This window comes from Heteronotia binoei, unplaced genomic scaffold (genome assembly GCF_032191835.1).
Source record: "Heteronotia binoei isolate CCM8104 ecotype False Entrance Well unplaced genomic scaffold, APGP_CSIRO_Hbin_v1 ptg001470l, whole genome shotgun sequence".
Classification (NCBI taxonomy): domain Eukaryota; kingdom Metazoa; phylum Chordata; class Lepidosauria; order Squamata; family Gekkonidae; genus Heteronotia; species Heteronotia binoei.
The window spans coordinates 70,061-85,135 of record NW_026800282.1 but is presented as its reverse complement, the minus strand read 5'-3'; the positions used below and the strand labels follow the sequence as shown (position 1 = coordinate 85,135).

The following is a 15,075-nucleotide window of genomic DNA, read 5'->3' as shown; positions in this document are numbered from 1 at the left end:
TGCTGCACCTTTACTCATGAATAGTCACCAAAACTAGCATCTATAGTACAGCTACAAGTCCTTGTGGCAAACTCATGCAGTCTGTAACATCTAGTTAGGCTCAAAAACAGACCCTGGAGACCCTGAGCTGGGAATAAAGGTAGCAAAGAGAGAAATGTTTTAAATAATAAATAAACATTTAAAAAGGACCTGCAGCACATTCCATAGTTGCTGGCAAAACCAAATTGGCAGCAGAAACGGTATACATAGTATTAACCAGAATACTGGTTGAGTTTTCTTGCTGCCCCCTAACCTATGGATGTTAGGGTTGCCAATCCCCAGTTGGGGGCAGGAGATTCCCCAGTTTGGAGGCCCTCTCCCCACTTCAGGCTTATTAGAAAGTGGGGAGAGGGAGGGAAATGTCTGCTGGGCACTCCATTATACCATACAGAGACAGATTTCCATAGGGTAAAATGGAAAATTGATCCACGGGTACCTGGGGCTCTGTGAGGACCGTTTTTTGAGGTAGAGGCACCAAATTTTCAGCATAGCATCCACTGTCTCTCCTCAAAAGTTTCAAAAAGATTGGACTAAGGGGTCCAATTCTATGAGCCCCAAATGAAAGTGCCCCCATCCTCCATTATTTCTAAATTGAGGGAAGGCATTTAAAAGGTGTGCAGTCCCTTTAAATATGATGGCCAGAACACCCTTTGGAGTACAATCATGCTTGTCACACCCTTGCTCCCAGCTCCGCCCCCTAAGTCTCCTGGCTCCATCCCCAAAGTCCCCAGATATTTCTTGAGTCAGACCCGGCAACCCTATTATCTGTTTGTGTGTCCCCTATTAATTTCAAGGGAAAAAATGAAACGATTTTGTTCAAAAATGCTCCTGGGATTTGACATGGACAGCAGGGGGCTATTTCTTGGGGACATTGGGGGGGAGGGGTCAAGGTCCACACACAATCAACATCACCTTCAAACTTTAAAATCCTCACTGATAGACAGTTAACACAGTGCCAGCACTCTGCAACCCTAAGAATTTTTGCATGCTTTCACCCTTGGCCAAGCAAGTGTTTGAGGAGTTCCTATCCCTGGCATTCCTTTTTCATTATTGGTATTCCAGCCTTGCCCTTTCAACTACCCATTATGCCAGGGGTTCTAGCTCCAGGCTTTATTCCATGGCTTGTTTGACGACCGTGTAGCAGCAGCAAGCAGGAGAACATTTGGTTCCAAGGTCCAGGGAAAAGCAACTAAAAAAACAAGAAGGGGATTTTACAAAAAGGAACAGCTGGTAAGGAGGAGTTGTCACTCACTGGTATTTGGCAAATGCTACAGGGAACAGGCTTTTTAAAATTTCAGGCTGGCAAAAGACACTGAATGGGCTATTTAAAGTCTCCGTAACCACAAGGAGCTGGCACATCAGAAGGGGCACCAGTGCCACCTTTGCTAAGCCAGGCTGCCAGGAACCATCACATTCCAAGAAGCAGAGGAATAATTTCATCTCTGAACCCATTCAGTTTTCTAGACTTCTGCTATGATGACTAACAGGAAACAGACTTGAGGCTGTTTCGTAGGAAGCAGAGTTGTTAACATTACTGATTTTTCTACAAGTCTTGCTATTTTAGTCCCTTATTAACTATGATGTTCTCACTCAGCAATATATTTAGTGGACCAGATAATTTTAGATTGCCAGAAGCAAACATCTGAGTTATAGATCTCTTCTTCAAGCAGAGGCATTCAAAGCAAAGACCTAATAAAAGTTATGTGCAACAGCACAGGTTGATGTTCTTTTAACAGCCAGAAGGGTCTCTCGAATGAGGACAAAACCAAGTAACAAACTTTGCTTAAATTTTTCTTTTGTTATAAAGGCAAGTTTGACTCTGTGAAACATCGGCTTCTCTTTTTAAGCTTTTAGAGAACTCAAAAAAGTTCAGAGCCAGCATTTTAAATATTAGCTGTCCTATTTTAGAAAACATTGTGTTTACCATTCAAGAGGGTCTCGAGGCCTAATTTCCTTCAGACTTGCAGCAAATATTGTGTCCCTCAGAAGTCTGAGGTCTTATAATGACAGCCAAATAAACCCAAGATTTGTCACCATACTTTACATCAAAGTTATTACTTAAAAAGTCATTTTAATATTAGAGTTCAAGGATAGGAGAGCCAGTGTGGTATAGTGGTTGGAGTGCTGTCCTAAGATCTGAGAGGCCAGGCTTGAAACCACACTCTGCCAAGGAAGCTCATGAGGTGACCTTGGACCAGTCATACCCTTGCAGTCCAAACTACCTCACAGGGTTATTGTGAGGGTAAAATGGAGTATGATGTAAGCAACTTTGAGTCCTCATGGGGGAGTGTCACGACTCAGGGGGGTCTTACCAAGTACTGCCACCACTCTGGGTTAAGGGGTCCCCTTAAGAAGGCCCAGAGTCCTCTCCCAAGCCCTTCAGGCCTCCTGTAGCTTAGGCAAAATAATAGGCGCGAGGACCAGGCAGAGTGAACAACAACTAAAAGGTTTATTTTAAAGTCAGTGCTATATAAATTAACAAGGTGCATAAAACAGTAAAAGGGTGAAGGGAAAATAAACAAAAGTCCTAACGCGTCTTAACTTACGGTCCCTAAACTACTAACCAGCACTCACCCCTTCCCTTGGGTGAGGGAGCTTTCCTTGGTCAAGTTCTTCAGGCACAGCCTACCTCTAGCTCAGCCTTCCAGGAAAAGAACACCCCCTTCCTGGGCTTAGCCTTTATATTCTCTTCCCAGGTGCCACCCCCTCTGAGCCTGTTTCCCTCCAAACCACTTGCTATCCAATTAGAGGGACAGAGGGGATCCTGGGAGATGTAGGCTTTTCCCAGTAACTCCTAAGCAGGCTTTCCTGGGACCTGCAGGCCTCGCTAGGCCCAGGATCATGACAGGAAAAAAGGAGGAGTATAAATGAAGTCAGGTGGAACATGCTCCCAAACTGAGATCAAGGGTCTGCAAGATTTATTACAGTTCTGCAGGCCTGTAAAACAGCTGCTCCACCAGGCTTCTGGCTAACCAGCAGGGTCCATCATGCCCTCATGATCCAGTCTTTCTCAGCAGAAAAGCATATGAACTACTTAGAAGAGGAAGAACAAGCCAGGATTAGGCTGAGAGAGTGTGTCCAGACCAAGTTCACCCAGCACATTTCCTCTGATTTTTCTTTCACATTTTCCTTTGATTGATTGAATATTTTGAACTTGGACTTCCCAGATAGTAGGCTGATACTGACCACTATACACGGCTATCTTTCTATTCTTGTCCTGCCTCATAGAAGTTGTAGTAATTTCTCTGGGGAAGACTATTGTTTTGGAGACAAACACATAGCTCTCAGTCTGTGTCATGGCACCTTCACATGTTCTTGACCAGCACATGAGGCAGCTTAGGTACAAAAATTCACAATGCCCAGCCATTTCATGTTTCCCTCTGGGTCTTAGGCTCAAGGCATTGACCATTAGATTTCTGTAATGAATGTCAATAAATCAAAAGTAGGCTTGCAACCTAGGGATACACATCTGAACAACATTTTCATGATTACTACAGCATATACATTGTTTTAAGCATGTTTTATTTTAAGTAAAAAAAGCTCCTTTAATTGTGTTTGTCTATGCCCTTTACAAAGTTTATATCTCTACTACTTGGCATTATATTATGACTTGGCTCTACAAGGCCTCATTTATGTTAAATCCGCCCCTCATAACTAATGAGCTGGACACCCCTGCATTAAAAAGAACTGTGAGATTAATTTTTTTTTTACTATAAATCACAGGGAGTACTTTTCCACAGTACTTTAATGCAGGACTCAGCTTATGCCTTGATGCATCCATGCCTTCTGATGTGTATATATTCAAATGAGCCAATCTTTAGTGAGTGTTCATGTTTTACTGAGTGAAATTTTTTTGGAAATGTTGAAGCCATGGTGGGGAAAAGGTTGTCCCCTGTTTTTCCCCAAGGAAAAAAATAACATTTTAAGAGAAGCTGCCTTGGTGGGCTCTTCAACCAGACAGATCCTTAAAGAGACAGCGACATCTAGTCCACTGAAAAGAGGACTTGGATTGAATTTCATGGTTTAATAATCTCACTGATTTTCATGGCTTTCATGGTTTAGTAATCTCACTGATATACCATAACTGCACCACCCAAGGACAGGGTCCCCAATGCGGCACTCATGGGCACCATAGTATTTGCCAGTGTCTTTCCTTTGTGCTCACTAAATGTTTTTAGAAAGTGGTTAGGTCATGGTAGGGCTTTTGCCCAGTAGAGCTTCTGATTGGCTGTGCAAATTTTTTTAAAGTTGCACTGTCAGCATTTGCCAACACAGCACAAGGACCTTCACTGTATGACTGAAGGGAAACTGCCTGTATGCATGGGGGACATTCTGGTATTTGGGCAAGCCCTATAGCTTTAGGAGCAAAAACCCACAGAGTTTTGCCCAAATACCAGAGCATCCCTCATGCAATTACCCTGCCCACCCCTGGAACACCCCCCCCCAAATGCCCCCACCAGACAGGCAAGGGTATCTTGCAACCCTAGCTGTCACTGCACTTTATCTGCAGCTGCTCTAGTAACACAGAAATCATACAAGCCCTTCCCTATGTGGAAATCACCAGAAATACAAATGAAAGAACCTTTGCAGACCCTCCTTGACAGCACCATAACATTCCCATCAGCACGAATAGTACACAAGTAGTTCCACCATACAGAACTCTCCACAAAATGATTATTTAATTTCAAGAAATGATGTGATAAAAATAAGAGTGGTAACAGATTGGCTACATATGTGATGCTTATGGGAGAACACTGCCCTCTGGTGGTTACCAGCAATCTTTACACAAATGTAACATGCAACAACCTTCTTGATGAGCTAGTTTCCTGTGTTCAGATAAGCTTTTTAAAATGTAAAGACATATAAAATATTATCCCCTACCTGCACTTTGATCGAAATTGTCTCAAGAGTGCTCTGCCATGTGCTTGTAGTAAATCTTAATTAAACATCTGGCAAACCGTTGCATAACAAAGCATGTGCCAGTATTCCCCAATGACTGACCTGGACAAGATGGTATGCCTTGTTGATTAGATTTTTCAAGTCTTGGCCATGTAAGGGGATCTGAAGTGACTGTGACCTTTTTTGTCCAGGTATTCTTCTTAAGAACAACTGGGTTATTTTGTTTGCACAGCAAGAAAACCACTTAATAGTGCATATATTTATTACTTAAGACCTATTATATTGTGGAAGTTATGGTGTACTTTGAAAGCAATTTGAGCGCATTGGTCCTGGTGTCAGGAATAACTACAAAAACTGGAAGGATCAGATTGGCAGTGCTATCCTATGCACAGATACTCCAGCCTTCCCTTCAAAATCAAAGGACTGGAGTACCTATGCATAGGATGGCACTGTGGGTGTGGGGCCCTATCATGGATATCTGGATAGGCCCCATTAAAAAAACAAAGCCTGCACTGAATCAGGAACTGCACTTCAGCTTTGGATTTTGCAATCATTCTGGCTATCTGCCACTGACTTCCCCTTCTCTATGAATTTCTGATTACAACAACTCTGGGGAACATTTCTAAGGCCCCTATTCCTCTATCTAATATCACATTAACCAGTGAAGAACCAACAACTGGTGGATAGAAGAAAGTAGCCATTGAGGCTAAAATAGGGGAAGTCTTATATGGGATTGCTAGCAAACATACATGCATCACCCTACTGCTTGATGGCTAACAGCAAGCATCATGTACATCACAAGAATGGAACAGGTGAGGTGGGGAGTCTAGCTACTGACCAGTGGCCAATGGTAGGATCCCAGACACATGGATATTCCTCAAAAGTATTGGCATCGCTGCACGATCAAATCCCTTCTGTGTAATCATTTACCCTGAAATTGTGTGATTGTGAGAGTGATGGAGGGAGAGTACCATTGCAAGGGGTAGGAGGCAGGTTATAGAGGACTCAGCACTGAATCAGATCCTCAGTTTGCATTTTTGTTTCAAAGCATTTAGGGAATCAGGACTCATGAGGGACCCTGAGGAGAATTATACCCTTCTAAGCCCGTTGACTTCAGTAGACTTAGAAGGATGTGACTCTGCTTAGGACTACAGTGAATGAGCACAAAGACACTCAATAAGTACAATATCCCTGTTGGGAAAGCACATACTGCTGTGACTGCTTCAGTTTCTGTGACTTCCATGGTTTTATCTACATTGAAAAAGAAAAGACAAAGTACTTACTTGTATCACTGGAGTCACTAGGTTCAGAAGTACCAAAGAGGACATCAATAAGACCAGATGATGGGCCAGAGTGATACTGACTGAGTGTGTTTAAAGCCCTGACAAAAAAGAATACAAAGAAGGAGCTCTTAAAGACAATTCCTTTACTGACTTCAAAAAACGTCAACATCCCATATCACTAAAAGGAATTTACGTAGTGCCACTTAAGGATAAGCGGTTATAGAGACTTTTTTTTAGAGTTCAGCAGCAATTAGAAACTGTGGGGTTACATTAGGTTCCACTTCACTTTCTCTCCAAAAAATATTTTACTATTTTTTGCAAGCCCAGCACTCTTCATGTCAGTGCACATATTCTAACCACAGGGTATTACTGTTTCTAGCCATGGGGAGAGGGGAGGGAAACAATAGATATGTATGGCTATTTTAGTGTTTTTTATTATGGCATTTATAAGCTATCTTTCTTCAAATATAGAACTCAAGGCACTGCTCTGATCACCTGGAGGTAACTTGCTTTAATAAGATCCAGTCTTAAAAGGGAGAACCACCCAGATTATCATTATATACAACTGCCACAGTATAAAAACATGATAGCAAAGCTTGTATCCCTTGAAGCAACCAACACAATTCCTGTTATTAAAAAATGTTGCCAGCACCAAAATGTGGGGCAGTCAGGCAGCCACACAGAAACCCAGTAAAGCCAAGTCAAACAGAGAAATATCTACATACTGCATCTGACCCAGCTGCTTTCCTTACTGTGGTCATCTGCTATTTAAGAAAAGTCTCCAGTGCTGGGTGTCGCTTCACTGCTTGCAATCTATGGAACTGCAAGGAGAGAGGCACCTTACTCCCCATAACACTAGACTGAGAAAAGGTCAAACAAGATATGACAAAAGTCACAGACTTGCCAGTCTTTGAATGTCAAATTATAGTTGTGCACAGACCTGAATCATGTGGGAGCTGCAAGGGGGAGAGAAGGTTTAACTCTTCCACTCCTGTACAATTTCACAAATCAAACCCTTCAAAGGAAAGAAGATGGGTATCATCTTAAGGCCGCCTTTTTTTCTTTAAAAGATTACAACAACGCAATTTTGATTTGCAAAAACTTACAAGAGTGGAAGCATTATTCCTCTTTACCCTCAATGTGGCTGTGATCTCAACTTCACCAGCAACTGTCCTCCAAAAGATGGTTGAAGACATGACTGTGGATCTCCCAACATCATCTGCTCTGAACTAAGAAAGCACTCTACTACAAATACAGATATCAAAACAGACACTTGATAAAGCATTCTGGGCCCTTCTGCACTGCTTGTGGTCTTGTAGCAGGGTACAAGAGATAAAGCAGAAGGAACCAAATAATCTCCCTCATTAGTTATTACAACTTTGAAAGGACTTTAGAAAATATTACATCCATTGTAAAGGCATGTTTGCTTTCTATTTAATAATATCAAAGCAAAACCTGTGATCATAAAGCACTACTGAATAACCAATACTATTGGCAGTGGTTCATAATACATCTGGCATCAGCTCTTCCACGGTCACAAACTGAATTTTGTCTTTTCTCAGAGTATGAAATGTTCTTTGGTGAGGCTTCAGTTCAACGTACAACAGGCAACATCTCTTCAATGAACACAGACTGAATCTAGCCTAGACCACGGAAGAGCTGATGCCAGATGTATTATGAACTAAAGTCTCATTAGCATATATGGTTTACTCTGAGTAAAATAGTCATGTGAAGTTGAGTGGAATTATCCTTGATGAAGGAGAATATTGTCCCGAAACACAGCTGATACCGGGAATACGTATTGTTATTGTACACTTTACCACATCATTTGAAGATATTGTACATTTTATCACATCGCTGGAATTCATAACATTCTGGGAGACTGCCTTCATTCAATTGTACCAATAGCAGTGGTTATTCAATAGTGCTTTATGATCACAGATTTTGCTTTGATATTACTGATTTTTACTGTGATTATCCTCTGTTGCTTTCTATTTAATACATCAGATAACTAGAACTGTCTTGTGTTAAAAGAGTTAACACAACTGTCTTGTGTTAAAAGAGTAACAGCATGGTATTGCGGGTAGAGCACAGGCTAGGATCTTGAAGATCCAAGTCTGAATCTCCGCTGCCATGGAAGCTCACTGTGCCAGTCTTATACTTCAGGTTGTTGTGAGGATAAATGGAAGACAGAATAATGATATAAGCTATTTCAGGATCTCTGCTGGTGAAGAAAGATGGGATATAAATTTAGTAAGTAAATAAATAACCAAACGTACCTTTTAAGTCTCTTATACGTAACATCATTGGTAAGTTTCAGCAGACGATAAGAATTCTCTTGGTCCAGGCTCACAGGGCTATTATGGGGCTCATCAACTGCAATTGTAATTAACTTGGGGGCCATGCGGGTGACAATTCCTGTGGCCAGTTGATCCTTTTGGCCATCCATTTCATATAGCCCCACAATGTCACCTGTGGAAGAGAAAACATTGCAGAAAGGAAAATGCAGAGCATGAAACAGTAAATGTTTTAGTAGAAACACTACAGTTAAGCATTCTATTCCTCAGCAATGGATGCTACATCTTGCAATTCAGTCATCCAGGTCTGCAGAACTAGCTGCTTACATCTCTCAGGATTCCCACTTATCCACTAGCCCCATCAAAACCCCTTGCAAAACATGCCCTTAAAAACAAGACAGAAAGAGCACAGAATTTTACTTTGTGTGCACAATTTCATATCTTGAAATTTCAAAAGTTTGGCCCATGCTGGCCCATTGCTTAGAAAGATACAGCATAAATCCTACTAGAAACCAACCTGCATTTTAAAGATATGTGTACTGACTCTTGTTATATTTCCATTTTAGCTCAAGATTGTCAAATGAAGAACATGGAAAATGGTGCCTTGAATATGCCTTTAAAAGAAAAAACTCTGCCTTGCATTGATGCAGAAACTGACATGCTTTCATATATAGGCATGCTCTATTGCTTACTTGGTTCCAACACAATTGAGGAAGTTGGCGGATTTGGCTGAACAAACAGTTTAGTTATGCAAATTAGAGAGAACTAGGTAGGTAGGTAGGTAGGTAATTTTATTTATATCCCGCCCTCCCCGCCGAAGCAGGCTCAGGGCGGCTGACAACATCATTCAATTATACAAAAACAACAAAACAACAAAGTTACATTTAATGTTAAAATTCTAATAAATTTAAAATTGATTAATTAATTAGTAATAAAAGTGCTAGTGCTGTTTGTTCTTTATATGATGGCGGTAATCCTTAGCAGTCACTTCCTTCATCAGCAATCACTTCCTTCATCAGCGAAAGCCAGTCGAAAGAGGAAAGTTTTGCAGGCCCTGCGGAATTGTTCAAGGTTCCGCAGGGCCCGCATTTCCTCTGGAAGTTGGTTCCATAGGTTCGGGGCTACAGAGGAGAAGGCCCGATTACGGGTGCATTGCAGCTTCACCTCTCTTGGTCCGGGGGTGGTCAGCAAGTTTTTTCCAGCTGACCTCAGTGCTCTCTGGGGTTCGTATGGGGAAAGACGGTCCCTAAGGTAGACAGGTCCTCGACCATATAGGGCTTTAAAGGTGATGACCAGCACTTTGTAACGAACCCGGTATGTAACTGGGCATGGTATAAGACCTAAGCAATGGAACCAAGCAAACCTTGGCAACCCTGACTTCCTCTTAGATTTGCTTCAATATTCTAGAATAGCTAACATTTGAGAATATTAAAGGTAACCTTACAGATGGGCTCTTTCAAAAGTCTGAGCAAAGATGGTAGTTCACAGAGATAAAAGCTCATACGATCTGAGTGAAATGAAAGACTGTGCAGCAAATCTGGATGCTGGGAAGCCCTTTGGAGGAAAATGCATCAATGTTCAGGTTTACTATACAGTTATAATGTTACCAAGCATTTGATTCCTGGTAACTATCCCACTTTCAGTGTCGCATGGAAGGAGGAGACAGGTCACAAGTATTAGAAGCTGGCTTCTGGATTCATGTAAAACCAGTTATGTGTCTCAACAGAAACCTCTACTAAAAGTAACTGGGTAATCTCATTTTCTTTTTATACTTTATGTGAGTCCCTCTCTGGATTCCAGAATACCAATGGGAAATCCAGAAAAGTCTTCATTATTACAGCCCAATCCTGACACTGCCGTAGGCAATATGTATCAATGGACTGTGTATTCTCCCGTGCTAAAGCACAGACATACAACAATTCCCAGATGCCCAAGAATACAGATAAAGCTCAATTGAATGTGAAAGACTTCCAGCAAATTTTCAATTAAAACAAAACAAAAGCCAAAAATGGAAACAGGAAACTCCTTAAAGACGGATCATTCAAGGCAACTACGGGTAATGATTTGGAGTACTTTGGTCCAGCTCTGATCCTGGGTTATAGAGAATTAGAAAAAGCTTACCCAGAAACCTTGGAGTAAGCATCCAGATATAGATAAATGATTGGGAGTTTGATGAGGACAAACTCTGGGCAGACATTACTAATGTTTTATATACTCACAACCACATTTATAGATCTAAATAATACCAATTTTATGTAAATATTGTTCAGGCTCCTTTAAAAAAATGTACTAATGGTGAGTAAGAATATTTCCTGGTTTGGAAAGCAAACGGAAGTACCAACCATTTGATTAATACCAATGATTTAAATCTAGGCTGTTGGGTGTCTTAAATCATTATAAAAGCTATTGTTTAAGACAGTGAAAGAATAAGAACTATATTCCTTTGACCAAAGATGAGAAGAATACAATACATGCTGTCTGTACTGAAATAAATTCAGTTTACTGTACAATTCAGTAAAGGCAAAGAATTTTCAGGAAAAGTTTTGGAAACACTTTTTTCCCACCTTGCTCTTCCATGTTTAGTAGTATTCAGCAATAGATTCTTGTTGAATCTTTGCACATGGATGAAATAAGGCAGTGTTACTTCATATGAATATACAGGCAAATCTCCAAGACCAGATGGGTTGCCAATTGAATGGTATAAAACATTTTCATATTTCTTAATTCCAAAACTTCAGCAATTGTATAACGAAATTTTTGAGTCTTGTTCATTACCATTGTCATTATATGATGCCTATGCCATTGTGATTGCAAAATCTGGTGAAGACCAAAATCAGTGCCCAAATTTTCAATCTACTTCCTCGATGATTGTAGATGCCAAAATATTGATAGCTATTCTTGCTAACATACTTCAAAAGGCTGTTACAACTTTGTTGTACTGGTTAAGTGCATGGACTCTAATCTGGGAGAGCCAGGTTTGATGCCTTGCTCCTCCACATGCACCTGCTGAGTAACCTTGGGTCAGCCACAGTTCTTGAAAGAGCTCTCTCAGCCCCACCTACCTCACAGGGTGTCTGTCATGGGGAGAGGAAGGGAATGGAGATTGTAAACTGCTATGAGACTCTAATTGAAGGGCAGGGTATAAATCCAATCTCTTCTATTTTTCTACACATAGACCAGGTAGGATTTATTCAAAGTAGGCAAGGCTCTGATAATCTTAGTCTGGTCACTGATCTAATTGCTCTAAATAGTAAGAGATCTGATCAGGTTGCCATTATCTCAACTGATGCTGAAAAAAGCTTTTGACAAAATATACTGGAAATTTACCTTTGCTACTTTGTCTAAATTTGGCTTTCCTCATGAATTTCTGAAGTGTATTAGAATTCTTTATTCATCTTCCAGGTCTAGAATGCTGACTAATGGCATATTTTCCACATTATTCCTCTTAAAGGATACTCAACAGCATTGACCTTTTTCTCCTGTTATTTTTGTTCGAAGTCTGGAACCCCAGGTTGTCTTTAAACAAAATAATGTTAATCATGGCTTTGTACATAACTCTCTTGAATTTAAGATTGTTCCTTATGAAGATGATCTTTTATTATTTATTTTGGAACCTTAGTCTTCCATTCTTGCATTAATGAATATGATTAATACCTTTGGAGATTTGCTTGGAGATTTGATTAACTGCGCAAAATCTGAGTTGATGCCACTGGATGACAATATGTCATGCAGTGTATTTGCTTATGGACAATTTGCTTTCGGTGGTGCCCAGATGTCATTACTTATCTTGAAACACAGATTTTTAGAGATATTACACATATTATGCTAAATTTTAACAAATTAAATGCTGATAAAGTTTTGAATTTGGACAGATAGGCAACTTTAAATTTTGCTTCCCTGATTTTAGTTTATATCACCAGGCATACTCATCAACTTGTACTAATTATTGGGATTGCTCCTTGTAGTTGGACTATCCATCTTAGGCTCTTTTGGAGGCTTGTTTTCCGGTGCCCCCCGGTGCATTAGGGTATACTTATGGTAGACTGGATCCCATTCCTTCTGTTATTTCTGCAGCTAGAGAACAATGGTGCATAATATGAACTGGATCCATTTTCACATGCTAATTTAACAGTATGGGCCAATCCAGACCTAGAAATTGGGAAGAAATCTTTCTCTTTTTTTGATGGAAGGCTTGCACTGATAGGGAAATTTTTCCTTTAGACCAACTGACAACCTATGATGATGAGTTTTTGTCATTTTCTCAGCTAAGGTCTGTTGAATGAGTGTTTACAAATGCAACCTGTTTGCATCTAAATGTGGCTTTGCAGCACTAAGTGTCTCAAAGTCCCCTTGACTTCTGAAAACTCTAACTGAAAAGACGCAGAAAATGAAACCTGCAAGATTTGTCTATAAATATTGGATGTCTGTTAATATTATATGCAGAGTTTCAGAAATGAATGGAATAATAAGCTAGATTGCCCTCCGTTGCCCAAGCAATGGAATATGAAATGTATACCTGTTCTCCCCATGGATCTTAAGTTGTGATTCATCCAACAAAAAATTATGTTTAGGATATACTGGACACCACATAGACTCTTTGGCAAAGGTCTGAGTAAAATGTCTAATGGCTGCCATTATTACTCATAGGATATGTCACTTAAACCTATGCTTTGTGTATGTCCAGTCATTTGTTTATTCTTGGGAAAAGTCATTACCAATTTTGTATTAGAATGTTCATTGATGTTTTTAGGATGCATATATACTTTTTAACTATCTGCTCATTTCTTGGAGGCTAATTGATGGTCAATGAAGATAGACCTTCAGTGCCCTTACTACAGCCAAAAGACTCGTATTACAGCACTGGAAAAGTAAATGCCCACCACCAGTAAAATGAGAACTCTATCACTATTTGAATGTGTGGCATATAGATAACAAATGTGTATGGACTTATAGGTATCTGGAAACCTTTTTATAGAAACCTATGTGTATAGTTGCTGGATTGTGAGGTGATGGTGCATTTGAGAGATGGTTCATTTTTGAAGGCTCTAGGGGCTCTTTCCAAAGTCCATATTTGCCTACACTCCACACAATATATTTCCAGACTGTCTTTTATTTCAAAGTAACCAAGGATACGATGGTGTGGCAGGACTGAAATCACCACCATCATGCATGCCAGCTATCAAACGTGAAGAGTGAATTTAGGTGTGCTACTAAATATTTGCTTCATTTTATGTGAAAAGTAAGAATTATCCCCAGGGCCATATTCTTCTTAGGTCTTAAAGACCTATAGGTTCTCTAAGATTAAGTAAGGCACAAAGTGAACACCTATATTTGAGAAAGTCCATGCTGGGTTGGGGTGCCTGTCTCTCTCCTTGCTGCCTATCCCCTCATGGAGTTCTCCTCTTCCTGAAGGGGTGAAAAGAAGATGCCCTTTGGCTATTATACACAAAACCAGATTCTGAAGGCTATGCACAGGTGTTCTCTCTCTCTCTCTTGTGGAAGGAGAAAGAAAAACAAAGCATTCTCCAGCACAATGCCATAACAACACAGATCATAAACACATATGGCCGGCTAGCAGTCCTCCCTCCCCAAGAAAATTCCTTTGGTGGTGGTGGGGGGGGAAGAGTATTTCATGCAGCCTTTCAGATCATATATTAAGGAATACACAGGTTGGGCCTGGGTCACTGATCAGAGTCAGATGTAACACTACTCATGGCTGTAGGTTCTCAATTCCTATGAGCACAGTGCCCAATTAGGATCAGGACCATGGTACACAGGGAGGGGGAGCTTCAGTCTCCCCCCTTGTACCCTTTCTGTTAAATAGTGGGTCCAATGCATGAGGAGACTAATAGCGGTGAATCAAAGCTCTTTTATTATGATTACAGCACGGTAATAAGCAGACTAAGACTACTGAACTGGGCCAATGAGGCCAAATATATACACTGCAAAGTTCCCACGCTAGAATGACAATGGTGATTGGTTCAGGGAAGCAGAGATCTGAATCCTGCTTCCCATTGTTACTGTATCCCCAAGCTCAATCCTAAAGGCTCCAATGAGTCAGGCAGGAACTAGCAATCAACAACAGATACAGAATCACATACACAACATTCCTCCCCCACTAGTCCGCAAGCCCTAACATACAAAGTCCTTGAGGTGTGCAGGCCTGCATTGCTCCCACGTTGAGCGCCTGGGTGCAGGAATGGGCGTAACCATGGCTGGTGCTTGCTCAGACCCTGTGGCTTCTGCAATAGTGTATGGAGGGGCTGGGGATGCTGGCGTGATGGCTGAAGGTGCAGGGGCCTCAGGTGCAGTCAGCTCGGCCAGTGGGGCGAGAGCTGGTTCCTGGCTGACCACTGGGGCTCTGACTTGTGGTGACGTCCTCTGGGGGGGGGGGGCGCGTGGGACTGCAGCTGGTCTATGTGGCACCGGAGGGTGAGGCTGCTCTCTGTCGTGACCTCATATGACACAGCCCCCATAACTTCCATAATCCTAGTAGGAACCCATGCTGGGCCACCCGAAAAGTTCTGGGTGTAGACTGGGTCCCCCGGAGTGAACCC

The 15,075-nt window shown here is 41.2% G+C and overlaps 1 protein-coding gene across 2 annotated transcripts in view; it reads right to left on the bottom strand.

Annotated features, from left to right (window-relative positions):
* Positions 1-15,075, bottom strand: part of LOC132591070 (DNA-binding protein SMUBP-2-like) — a 39,139-nt gene that overhangs the window by 13,140 nt on the left and 10,924 nt on the right. For both annotated transcript variants that reach the window (XM_060263954.1, XM_060263955.1), the window contains exons 3-4: positions 8,501-8,693; positions 6,222-6,319 (exon numbers count right to left, since the gene is read on the bottom strand). In XM_060263954.1, coding sequence (XP_060119937.1) covers positions 6,222-6,319; positions 8,501-8,693 — 291 coding nt within the window. The remainder of the gene's footprint in view (positions 1-6,221; positions 6,320-8,500; positions 8,694-15,075) is intronic.